The sequence below is a fragment of the Ochlerotatus camptorhynchus genome, unplaced genomic scaffold, assembly GCF_037179485.1.
Source record: "Ochlerotatus camptorhynchus isolate MF236.1 unplaced genomic scaffold, CSIRO-AGI_Acam_v1.1 ptg000330l, whole genome shotgun sequence".
Lineage (NCBI taxonomy): Eukaryota > Metazoa > Arthropoda > Insecta > Diptera > Culicidae > Ochlerotatus > Ochlerotatus camptorhynchus.
The window spans coordinates 14,486,630-14,499,046 of record NW_027040818.1 but is presented as its reverse complement, the minus strand read 5'-3'; the positions used below and the strand labels follow the sequence as shown (position 1 = coordinate 14,499,046).

General features: G+C 39.9%; 1 protein-coding gene across 14 annotated transcripts in view; it reads left to right on the top strand.

Moving 5' to 3' along the window:
• LOC135708360 (RNA binding protein fox-1 homolog 1-like) overlaps positions 1-12,417 on the top strand; it is a 953,484-nt gene that overhangs the window by 836,334 nt on the left and 104,733 nt on the right. For 5 of the 14 annotated variants that reach the window (XM_065230435.1, XM_065230434.1, XM_065230433.1 and 2 more), the window contains 3 exons: positions 3,602-3,747; positions 3,827-3,890; positions 3,965-7,626. In XM_065230435.1, the coding sequence (XP_065086507.1) occupies positions 3,602-3,747; positions 3,827-3,890; positions 3,965-4,009 (255 nt within the window). In that variant the 3' untranslated portion in view covers positions 4,010-7,626. Of the gene's footprint in view, positions 1-3,601; positions 3,748-3,826; positions 3,891-3,964; positions 10,077-12,417 lie in introns of those variants that run through there. The other 9 variants (XM_065230426.1, XM_065230431.1, XM_065230429.1 and 6 more) reach the window with 7 other exon arrangements.

Sequence of the window (12,417 nt, the reverse complement as noted above, 5' to 3'; positions counted from 1 at the left end):
GGAGATGATTTGTGAAGTTTGGAAAAGTTCTGAGAACTCTGGAGAAGTTCCGGGAAATCAATTTAAATTATTGAAACTCTGCCGTAGAAGTTTTGGGAAGTTTTTTGATCTTCGAAAATGTTTTTGGAACTTCAGACGAGTTCCGTGAATGTCAAAGAAATTCTAGATACTTCAACCAAGTTCTTCGAAGAATTTCTGGAAACGCCGGAGAAGGTTTGTGAAGTCTGAAAATGTTCTAAGAACTCTGGAGAAGTTCTGGGAACACAATTTAAGTACTTGAAACTCCGTAAAAGATCTGGAAACTTCTTAGAAGTTCTGAGAACTCCGTTGAAATTCTGAGAGCATCATTGAAGTCCTGGACACTTCGTTGAAGTTCTGGTAACTTCATCATTGAAGATCTGGTAACTTCATCATTGAAGATCTGGGAACATCATCATTGAAGATCTGGGAACATCATCATTGAAGTTCCAGGAACTTCATCATTGAAGTTCCAGGAAAATCATCATTGAAGTTCTGGGAAAATCATCATTGAAGTTCTGGGAACTTCATCTTTGAAGTTCTGGGAACTTCATCTTTGAAGTTCTGGGAAAATCATCATTGAAGTTCTGGGAACTTCATTATTGAAGTTCTGGGAACTTCATCTTGAAATTCTAGGAACTTCATCATTGAAGTTCTGGGAACTTCATCATTGAATTTCTGGGAACATCATCATTGAAGTTCTGGGAACATCATCATTGATGTTCTGGGAACTTCATCATTGAAGTTCTGGGAACTTCATCATTGGAGTTCTGGGAACTTCATCATTGAAGTTCTGGGAACTTCATCATTGAAGTTCTGGGAACTTCATCATTGAAGTTCTGGGAAAATCATAGTTGAAGTTCTGGGAACTTCATCATTGAAGTTCTGGGAACGCCATCATTAAAGTTTTGGGAACTTCATCATTGAAGTTGTAGAAACTTCGTCATTGTAGTTCTGGGAACTTCATCATTGAAGTTATGGGAACTGCATTATTGAAGTTCTGGGAACTTCATCATTGATGTTCTGGGAACATCACCATTGAAGTTCTGGGAACTTCATCATTGAAGTTGTAGAAACTTCGTCATTGAAGTTCTGGGAACATCATCATTGAAGTTCTAGGAACTTCATCATTGAAGTTCTGGAAACTTCATCATTGAAGTTCTGGGAACTTCATCATTGAAGTTGTAGAAACTTCGTCATTGAAGTTCTGGGAACTTCATCATTGAAGTTATGGGAACTTCATCATTGATGTTCTAGGAACTTCATCATTGAAGTTCTGGTAACTTCATCATTGAAGATCTGGGAACATCATCATTGAAGTTCCAGGAACTTTATCATTGAAATTCTAGGAACTTCATCATTGAAGTTCTGGGAACTTCATCATTGAAGTTCTGGAAACTTCATCATTGAAGTTCTGGAAACTTCATCATTGAAGTTGTAGAAACTTCGTCATAGAAGTTCTGGGAACATCATCATTGAAGTTCTAGGAACTTCATCATTGAAGTTCTGGAAACTTAATCATTGAAGTTCTGGGAACTTCATTATTGAAGTTCTGGGAACTTCATCATTGAAGTTCTGGGAACTTCATCATTGAAGTTGTAGAAACTTCGTCATTGAAGTTCTGGGAACTTCATCATTGAAGTTATGGGAACTGCATTATTGAAGTTCTGGGAACTTCATCATTGATGTTCTAGGAACTTCATCATTGAAGTTCTAGGAACTTCATCATTGAAGTTCTGGAAACTTAATCATTGAAGTTCTGGGAACTTCATCATTGAAGTTCTGGGAACTTCATCATTGAAGTTCTGGGAACTTCATCATTGAAGTTCTGGGAACTTCATCATTGAAGTTGTAGAAACTTCGTCATTGAAGTTCTGGGAACTTCATCATTGAAGTTATGGGAACTGCATTTTTGAAGTTCTGGGAACATCATCATTGAAGTTCTGGGAACTTCATCATTGAAGTTGTAGAAACTTCGTCATAGAAGTTCTGGGAACATCATCATTGAAGTTCTAGGAACTTCATCATTGAAGTTCTGGAAACTTAATCATTGAAGTTCTGGGAACTTCATCATTGAAGTTCTGAGAACTTCATCATTGAAGTTCTGGGAACTTCATCATTGAAGTTGTAGAAACTTCGTCATTGAAGTTCTGGGAACTTCATCATTGAAGTTATGGGAACTGCATTATTGAAGTTCTGGGAACATCATCATTGAAGTTCTGGGAGCTTCATCGTTGAAGTTCTGGAAACTTCATCATTGAAGTTTTGGGAGCTTCATCATTGAAGTTCTGGGAACTTCATCATTGAAGTTCTGGGAAATCATAGTTGAAGTTTTGGGAACTTCATCATTGAAATTCTGGGAACGCCATCATTAAAGTTCTGGGAACTTCATCATTGAAGTTCCGAGAACTCCGATGAAGAGCTGAGAACTCCGATGAAGTTCTGAGAACTCCATAGAAGTTCTGAGAACTCCATGGAAGTTTTGGAAGCTCTGTTAAAAATTAGGGAACCTCAATTAAATCCCTTTTAGAACATGCGTTCTCTCTTGATATTTTTGCTCCGACCATTGTCAATTATTTTTCAAAATCATTTGAACCCATCCTAAATCCTGCAATATTTTCCTATTGGAGAAAATTGTAATTCTTGTTCACCCCCGTTTTATTCTCTTTGGACGTTGAATCAGATGGTGAAGGAAAAATTACCACGAGGGCCACTACAGAGTAAATCTAAACACATGCCCCAACATACATAAAAGCATAGAGGTAACTCTAAGACTAGAAGGTCCCGAAATAACGTGCTCAACTTTTTGGCTCAGCTCTGGTACTCTCTTCGGTCCCAAGCTAATCGATTCACCCCTCGAAACATAGGAAAAACCAATAACCCCTCATTTTATCTGTCAAACTTTCATAGCGAATCAAAACAAACATTGCGTAGTACTAGAATTTCGACTAGAATGGGGTACGTTAATCGTTTGCTTGGGACCAATAGGCTACTAAAGTGGTGAGCCAATTTAAAATCGTCAGTTTCGTATTGATTGTTGATAAAAGTGTTGCGATATAGGGTTACACCTGTTTTTCAATCATTAGGCTCTCTTTAAAAACATTATCTTGCTACCTGTTTCGATTAACCGATGGCTGTGTTGAATAGAAGAACAGTGCCTCCAATAAAGATCATTTTTAAGTCTTAAAGCAGGAGAGCGGAATTTAATAGAAATTCAATATTTTTTACGAATGATCAGAAGCCAAATTGCCTTCTATTTTCAATTAGCTGAGACCTTGAACCGAATAAAATCTTGCAGATTAATTTCAAAACACAACCGACAACAATCTGATAAATCAAAAATCAAATAATCTCTAATCGTCTTTGGAAGCTTATCTCGAGCTCTATATTCAGCAGCAGAAATTTTATCGAGGTTTTAAAGCATCCCACAAGTCTAAATCATGGTGTACTGAACTTGTATCGCCAGGGGTCGAAATGTGCCATTATTTGGTCTTTAACATCGAACAGTCAAGATTAATATAGCGACTAAACTTACAATAGGAAACATTCTAAAGAACGCCTTATTTCTTTATTTCACCACCAGGCGGCAGCACCTCTGCTCAAGACGCCCCTCTCGCAAGCCCAGCAGGCCTACAATGCAGCGACGTACACGGCCGTGGCAGCTAGGGCTGCCTACGGCGCAGCAGCTGCAGCTCAACCAACCGTAGCAGGCTACGCTACCGTTGCTGGGTAAGAAGCTATTCCGATGCAGTACTAGATTAGTGTCAATAAACGAAAATTTAAAATTGTGTTCCCGATTTCTTTTCAGATACGGACGTGAATATGCTGACCCATATCTAGGTCACGGAATCGGACCAGTTCCCGGATACGGGGTAAGTTTCCGTCTGGCCATATATTCTAGTACCTCAACTAAATGTCACATTCTGATTCCTTTTCTTTTTTTCAGGCAACCATGTACCGAGGAACGTACAACCGTTTTGCGCCATATTAGATTTAAGCTGCAAAGTTTGTTCCGTTCATCGCCATCATTTGTATACCTATATTTTTTTTTTGTTTGTTTTGCTCTTTGGTTTGTTAACAAAACTGCACACAAACCCCTACGGAAGGAAGGAAATTTAACCACGCACTAATCAAGGATCGATACCAAAGTTGTAGCAGAAGAAGATGAAGAAGACTAACAGCAGCGTCCGAGGCCTACAACGCCACAGTTTAAATCAACAACAGCAACAACAACAACAACCATGTATGCCGCGCTCTCTATTCCCTTTATATCTGCTATTAGGTATAAACAACGGCATCCGCACTAACTAGGCAGAGCGAGAGACATAGATGTCAAGGATGACTATGAACTACACTGAAGAAAAAAAAAACATGATGATATTCAATTGTGACAAACCACGTGACGGGAAAAGATGTGGAAAGAAGGGTTAATCTCTCTAAAAGTAGGATTTAATTTGTTTGAGTTTTCGCTCGCTAAGTAGTAGATAAGAATTGATACAGTTGCAACAGTCAGTATACTCAGTGGAGGATGTTTTCCCAATTCAGTTACGACAAGCTCCTTCCAAATAGTGTTGTTTATCAAGTTCAGTAGGTAGATTGATGATGATAGTTCCTCCAAAACAACAAACATTTTGTGTTTTCCCTTTGGTCAAAGTCAGCCTCAAATCTTCCAAACATATAGTTTACAGATAGTTTTTTTTTTTCAGTTATCATGCAAAGAATTTATATGAATCATATTGCTTGAACGAGGAAGCAAGATGATCTACTGGATGTGTTGAAAAAGTTAATAAAATTGTAGAATTCATTATTTCGCCCTCGGAAATTTCTTCGGCAGAAATAACCAGAGGATAACGCTCAAAAATTGGAAATAAATTGTATTTTCTGAATGTAATCGTGTGGAATCAAGTGGCACAGAGTTCTAATTGATCTGGTTCTTCCCGCGATTCAAGCTTTGACAGCACGATCTAGTACTGCATCCGCAACAATTGAGATCGTTACGATTTCTCTTCCATTCAGAGAATCACCGACAACCACCACTCGGCAGAATGATTTTATATTAAAATTATTCTACTACTGCAAACAAAAATCGAACAAGAACAAGCGCGCAGAACGCCACACTGTGGAAAACAACAAAAACATAAGGAAAAGGTAGAAACGTAACAAGAAATCAGCCAAAGTTATCAACTAACAAGTATAGAAAACAAGCAAAATGCGACAACAAACCAGTAATATGGACGCAAGTCAAACGCAAGCTAAAGCAAACAAAACGAGTACATAGTCAGTAGAGATGAAAACCGGGAAAACAATACAAAAAAAAAACAAGAAACTACGTTAAAAGCTAGCATTAGAAACGAGTCTCAGTGAACTCAGTAGGTAGTTGATGTGCAATGCATCACACTGACACACACACACACAAACATACATACACTGCACCGATTGGTTTATTTTTTTCGTTTTTTGGCAGCTTACGAATTTTGGTGTTACTCTTCCAAAATTTAGTGTAAATAATGAATCAAAAAAAAAATAACCAGTCCATGAGAATACAGCTGATGAATCCTCCCAACAAGTCAGTCAGCGCACGCGATGCGTGAGGAACCAATACTCAAAGCTCCTTCTAGTGCCGCGTGGCACAGCGGTGACACAAAACACACAAACGTATCGTTGAGATTAAGAATTCTATATAATTTCTCACGACTTCTCAGTTAAACCCGAATTATAGAACAAAAGCTACTCAATATAGTTTATTTTATCGTACACATATCGTGTTGATTTACGACAAAATCTCGAACGTGGTAGCTCGATCGGTTTGGATGCCATTTTGTTTGTGGAGCTCGGATGTAAGTCACACATTATACAAGTATATTTTTTATGTTAATCGTTTACGTTTAGAGGTTAAGTCAATATCGAATACTAGAGAACTACGGGGGAGATTGCGCACACTCATATAAACACAAACACAAACACACACTGTTGATCATCACACAAATACAATGATGCGGACAAAACAAATTCAATCAGGGCATTCTATGTTTGTAAGATTTAGTTCTTTTTTTTTTTTTTTGTTTCTTTTAAATACTATTGAATATTTTAATTTCGTTTTACTGAGAAAAGGTTTACGTTTAAGTGAGTATAGTGGGTAGATGATCGAATGCTTCGAAATTGAGTTGTTTGAAGGTTTGTTTTGTTTTTCGAAATTTTGCGTATCGTTACATCAAGCTCTATTTAGGTACTTGGTGCGATTTAAGGGTAGTATTTTGAGGTTAGAATTGGCGGACAGAAAATTTGTTGACCGGCTTTTTGTGATGAGGCGTTTTTCGCGGAAATTGGTTTTGGTTTCCTGCAGGCTCCTCCTGTAGATAATCTGTAGCTTATATTTAGTGAAGCCTGTTAGAAAATAGTTTTGCTGACCATTCACATTTCAGTTTATATGAATTAATAACCCCACGACGTTTCTAAAAGGGATTGTCAATGATCTATGAAAACCTACCTACAATAATCAGCTGTACCTACCGGAGCTAGCAGCTCGTGGAATCGCTTGTTCCTTGAACTTCGATGCATACTTCAAGCCGTTATTTGATTTGACGTCTGGCGGATTTCCTTTGGAGTTATCTTCAAAATCAAATGTTTACTGAAGTCATGAATGGACACTGAACAAACTGTCGCTTGAAATCGAATCTTCCAAATAATGTCTTTTTTCGGTTGGAGATTTATTTTGGAAGCCTTTAGAAACGTGATTTTACAATGTTGGGATGTTGTACATTTGAAGGAGTTCCGTTCTTGGTCTGTTGAGACACTTCAAGGCGTCCGGTCGGAAGGATTTCTGGAGTCAGGTTAAGTGCATTTCTGCAAGAATGGGGGAACTACTCTCGGCTCTACTCATTGAGACACTTCAGGAGCTTGGTCTAGAGAACTTTGTTGCCTGGTTCAGAGAACTTCAAATACAGGGTGGTCTGAAGGATGTCTGGAACAAGGTTCAGTGAACTTCTGTGATCAGGATATTTGGAGGTTCGGAGAACTTCGAGAACAAATCTAAAAGATTTTGACCGCCAGCTTAGGAAGTCTTTATAGGGACTTTGAGGTTGAGCTCTATAGATATAGTGCTATGGGTGTTAGTCTTGACCCGTTGAGAGACTTCAGGGGGTCGGTCCAGAGAACTTAATTGACTGGTTCAGAGAACTTCAAGGATAGGTTGGTCTGACGGATGTCTGGAAACAGGTTCAGTGAATTTATGTGACAAGGAAATTTCGGAGGTTCGGAGAACTTCGAGAACAAATCCGGAAGATTTTGGCCGCCAGGTTCGAAAGCTTTCGTGGGGACTTTGAGGTTGATCTATGCATTTAGTGCTATGGGTGATGGCCTTGACCCGTCGGGAAACTTTAGGCAGTCGCTCCAGAGAAAATTGTTGACAGGCTTAGAGGACTTCAAAGGCAGATGATGGTCTGATGAATTTTTGGAGACAGGTTGCTTGCAGGTTGCCTGCATTTCTGGATACGATTTTAGTGCACTTGTGTGACAAGAAGATTCAGAGGACTTCGAGAACATATTTAGGATATTTTGTATACCAGGTTTGGACGTCTTCAGGGGACTTTAAAGTTGATCCACGGCCGTTGAGACACTTTCTAGAGGTCTCTTCGGAAAAAAATTGTTGACAGGCTTAGTTGACAGTTCGAAAACAAATTCGGAAGATTTTGAACACAGGTTAGAAAGTCCTCGGGGAACTCTGAAATAGATCTACGGGACTTCGACAACTAGTCTTGGCCCGTTGAGACACTTCAGGGAGTCGGTTCAGAGGACTTCAAAGGCAGAAGTTGGTTTGAATGACTTCTGGAGACTGATTTAGTGCACTTTTGTGGCTAGGGAATTTGAAAATAAATCCAGAAGATTTTGAATGCCATGTTGGAAGTCTTCAGGAGGCTTTATCAACCTATTTACGGGACTTCGGGAGCTAAGTAGTCTCGGCCCGTTGAGCCACTACAGGGGCCCGGTCCGGAGAACTTTATTGACGGAATTAGAAAACTCCAAAGGCAGAGAGTAATCTGAATGATTCCTGCCAACAGATTTTTTGCACTTCTGTGGCAAGTGAGCTGACAAGGAAATTTGTACGTCGTAATGCTTTTAAAGAGCTTTTCTTTGATATTCACTGTTTGTGAAGCCGTCTATATTTGGAAACTCTCCCTAGCCTTTGGAAACTCTCCAAAATGGACAAATTGGTCCTATTGATTGAACGGCAAGTTCTTCTATGAAGTCTCCTTGAAGAAATGGAACTTGAAGAACTTCTCTGTCCGAATCCGAGTCTGGTCTTTGCGGATGGATCGTAGGGATTTCCGAGGGGGACGACACATCTAAATCTCAATTCTAGGTGCTCAACAAATCTCATACTAGCTAATCAATCTTCGAAACATCTTCTCTAATTTCTCGCATCTACTTGCATCGTGCATCATCTTTTTGCAAGAAATCTTCAGAATCGTCATAAATCTTTTTACTATCTACTCAGCGTGCGCGCAGCTAACCACAGCAAAAACATTTTTTCCTTCGTAGATAGAGTCGCCCCCTTCGGGGATTTCAAGGGCTAAGTTCGGATGAGTTTCAGTGTTCGGAAATTCGGAAATCCGGATTTAGATGAACTTCGGAACTGGGTGTGGTCTATGACATTTTTACGGGTCTACTGGTTTCGGACTGCTGGTTCTGGCCCCTTATTATGGGTGTCACTTCTCGGTAAAAGCAAACTGAACCCGCATAAACAATAACCATAAGAAGCGCCTAGCCACCAATTCAAGATATGATCCAAACTATATGAGGTATGGTCACACCATCTATGATATCGTTTGTGTATGGTACCCGTTTATAAGGGAAGTGACCAGTTATCACTCACGCAGAAATGATTGCCGTGTAAATCAAATGGGATGATGACAAGGTGTCACTTCATCGTGAAGTGACATCGGTATTAAGGGTCTCTGACAGGATTTTAAAGGTCTTGTGGTGTTAGAATAAAATGAAAATAATGCCCATGATTGTCACGCTTTTTCAACGACACACGGCTAATTCAATGCGTCGGTACCATCTCCCTCTTTTGGCTAGCAGCAGCTGTACTCTTCCAGCTACTTCTGAAGCCGCACGAATCGCAAAGGACGTTGATTTGCTGATAATGCTTGATAATGCTGCTGTAAGAGAGTTGAGCACGATGTCCGAGTTTGTGATTGTTAATGGTGTCCCCTGCTGGGTCGTTCGGATACTGAATATTGATCAGAAATGGAACGATGACGTGTTTGCTGCTGAAGACCAACTTACTGAACCACTGGAATGATGAAACTGTATTCCACTACTGCAGCCGGTTCAAAACCGATACGGGACTTCAGCTGGTAAATGTGTGATCGGAGCACTTTTCGCCAACCAAGCTGTTGATTCAGAAGAACATTGTATTTGACGTTGCCGATTATTTCGATGGCCTTCGTTGCTCGATTATAGCTTGGCGTAAACTGGTGATCCAGCCTCAATGTTCCGTTTGTGTTGCGCTTACTGACTGCTGCCAGGGTGGTCATGGGACGTAGAATATCCAAAGTAGTCCTTAATATCTAGCATGGCGGATGGTGTTGAAGAGATCCTCGTATACTTGGTCGAACGAAAAAATAAGTTTTCTGACTCGTTATAGAGATTGCGGATGAGAGAGATTCTATTATGTCTTCTCTGGAGTTCTTCGCTAAGTTGCTGTTGGTTTTTCTTCAGTGACTTGTTCCAAAAGGCTGTTCTGGATACTCCATCTTGACCTCTGGCCGTGTTTCCGTTGCTCCGACTCATCGGCGCTCGCTTCCAGTTAGTCTAAATTACCCCCGTAACGTGGGTAGATCACCTTTTCGTGGTACGTTACGGGATGTAAGATCTACCACCGATTCCTAGTCCTGACTACTTCAAACTAGGGGAACAGGATTTTTCAGTAATCCAAGAAACACAACTTAGTCCTTGTTACTTTTAATGCCTTGTTGATAGTGACAAGACTCGGTTTTGTCTACCGAGGATGATCTTGAAACAAGGAAAAAAATGAGTTAGTTGTCTTCATCTATGTGATTCCTAATCTTCTATTCGTTGTTCCCTAGTTTGAAGTGGTTAAGACTAGGGTTCTGATGCATGGTCATTATCGGTGTCATACCTTAATTTTGTTACTAAGGAATCCAATTTTGACTGGCAAAGGGGCGCGCCTTTGGAGGGTGTTTCAACACTCCGAAGGGTATAAATAGCGGGACCTTTCAATTAGAGTCGGATCCTTGCGATAAATGCAAGAGTGGCAACTGTAAAAAAAATCGAATACTTCATCATTTCTCAATAGTGATGGAGTAATACGACATGCACTAAACTAAGGACACGGGATATACTACTATAGATCACTTTACTGGTCGCAGTAGTGTTAGGTTCCGAACAGAGGAAAAAAAATAGTCTAAATTACGTCATTTTCTAACAATGACTAATACAGGAATCAACCTTCTCTCAGCGATTCTAACGCGATGTCTTGGTAACATTCTTCACCAGCAACGACTTACAGTGCACCTCTTGCAGTTTCCTCTCCGCTAGTTTCGTCTCGTTGGATGCGCGCTTTTGATCAATTCAGTGCTAACATTTGAAAACGGCGCAAAAGCCATTTGTAAACAAATGGTTTGTGGGCCCTTTACTCGCTACCCGAAGAACGCCCACGCAAACCAACAGCATCGTCAGGAAGGGGAAAATTTCCCCTACCCGATGTTGCTGTTGTGTCGCGTGGGTGTACTTCAAGTAGTGAGTAAAGGGCCCACAAACCATTTGTTTACAAATGGCTTTTGTGCCGTTTTCAAATGTTAGCACTGAATTGATTCCTCCGATTCGGAAAGTGGATGGTCCATCAATCGAGAAATCAAACAGGACTAGAATCCTGTTTGATTTCTCGTTAAATCATACAGAGTTCGATCTTTTCCGTTAGGAACCATAGCGTTCCTTTATGATTTCTTGATGAAATGTTGAAGCACTCATAGTAGAATCGACCATTCGGGTGACAGATTTCCTTTCAAATTTCATTAATCGACTCATGCAAAAATAAGAAAATCTCTATTACACCAAATAGCTCCCACAAATCCATCGCTGATAAAGGCGAGTTAATTCCTAGTTTCAACACTTCAAAATCACTTCCATCCGTCTATTTCAGTTTCGCTAAACGTAACCTAAATCTAAATGTTAAATCTAAACTGAGATTCTTATTTTCCCAATCACTGATTCCTTAAACATGAAGGGGCTTATTACGGATGTCACTTCACGGTGAAAACTTGTCACTTGTCGTCACGGTGAAGTGATTCCCATTTGATTTGTACGGCAATCACGGCTCTTATTATGAGTATCACTTCCTTATCACCGTGTAGTGACACCCGTAATAAGGCCCGAAAGCTTTTGAAGTATTTCTGAGACACTGAGATTCTTCTTTTCCCAATCACTGATTTCTTCTGTTGAACACGAATGCTTCCGAAGTACTTCTCAACAGTTTTCTTTTTTTCCGTTATCAAATACAAATGTTTGAATCAAATTTACAGATTTGCAGCGGTTTACCACGACTTCTCTGTGCTACGACTGTCAAGGCTGGCGCACAATGTATAAGTTTCCGGGGTTTTTCGACATGGGCTTACTGTCGAAAAACTTGAAAACTTATCCATTGTGCGCCAGCCTGATGAGACATTATTTTAGACGCCATTTTGACCGCGAAAAGCAAAAAGCAGAAAAACGTGCCCTTCGGAAATGTTCCCGATCATTCTGTCAAAATCGTGCACGATCAATCGAATTTACTCGCTTGTTAGTTTTGTTGTCACAAGTGGTTAATTTGCTTTAAATCTTGATTTAAAACTCGAGGTGGAAGTGAATGGGATCGACAAAATATCGCAGTGCTCAGAAAATGAAGCTCTTTCAGATGATGTCGGTATAGTTTCCGATATATTTTTCAAAATTAAAGAACCCAATTGCATTATCTTTTCTGGCGAGCTCCGTAGCAATTCAAATCTATTCCACCCACATCAATTCCTCTGCCCGGAGAACGTCTCCTCACAAAAAGCCATCGACAACGCTAAGAAATCATCTTCCAACGGTTGCAACAGTAGAATGCGTAAAATTTTCCGTTTTTAGGTTAGTCACATTTTCAAATTTCACCTATTTTTAACGCACATTACCGCATAGAAAAAAAGGAAGCAAATCCCAGTGTAGAACAACCATTCTTCCAGAACCCAACGTCGTCCCGCAGTTGGTACATTTTTGACGAACGACACGAGAGGATCGCGGGAGAAAGAGAGAGAGAGAGAGAGAGAAAACAAAGAACCCAAGATCTGCATAACAAAACAAGTATTTTTCTACAGTAGTACTATTTTCTAGAGTGCATATGTGCAAGTAATCTCTAAA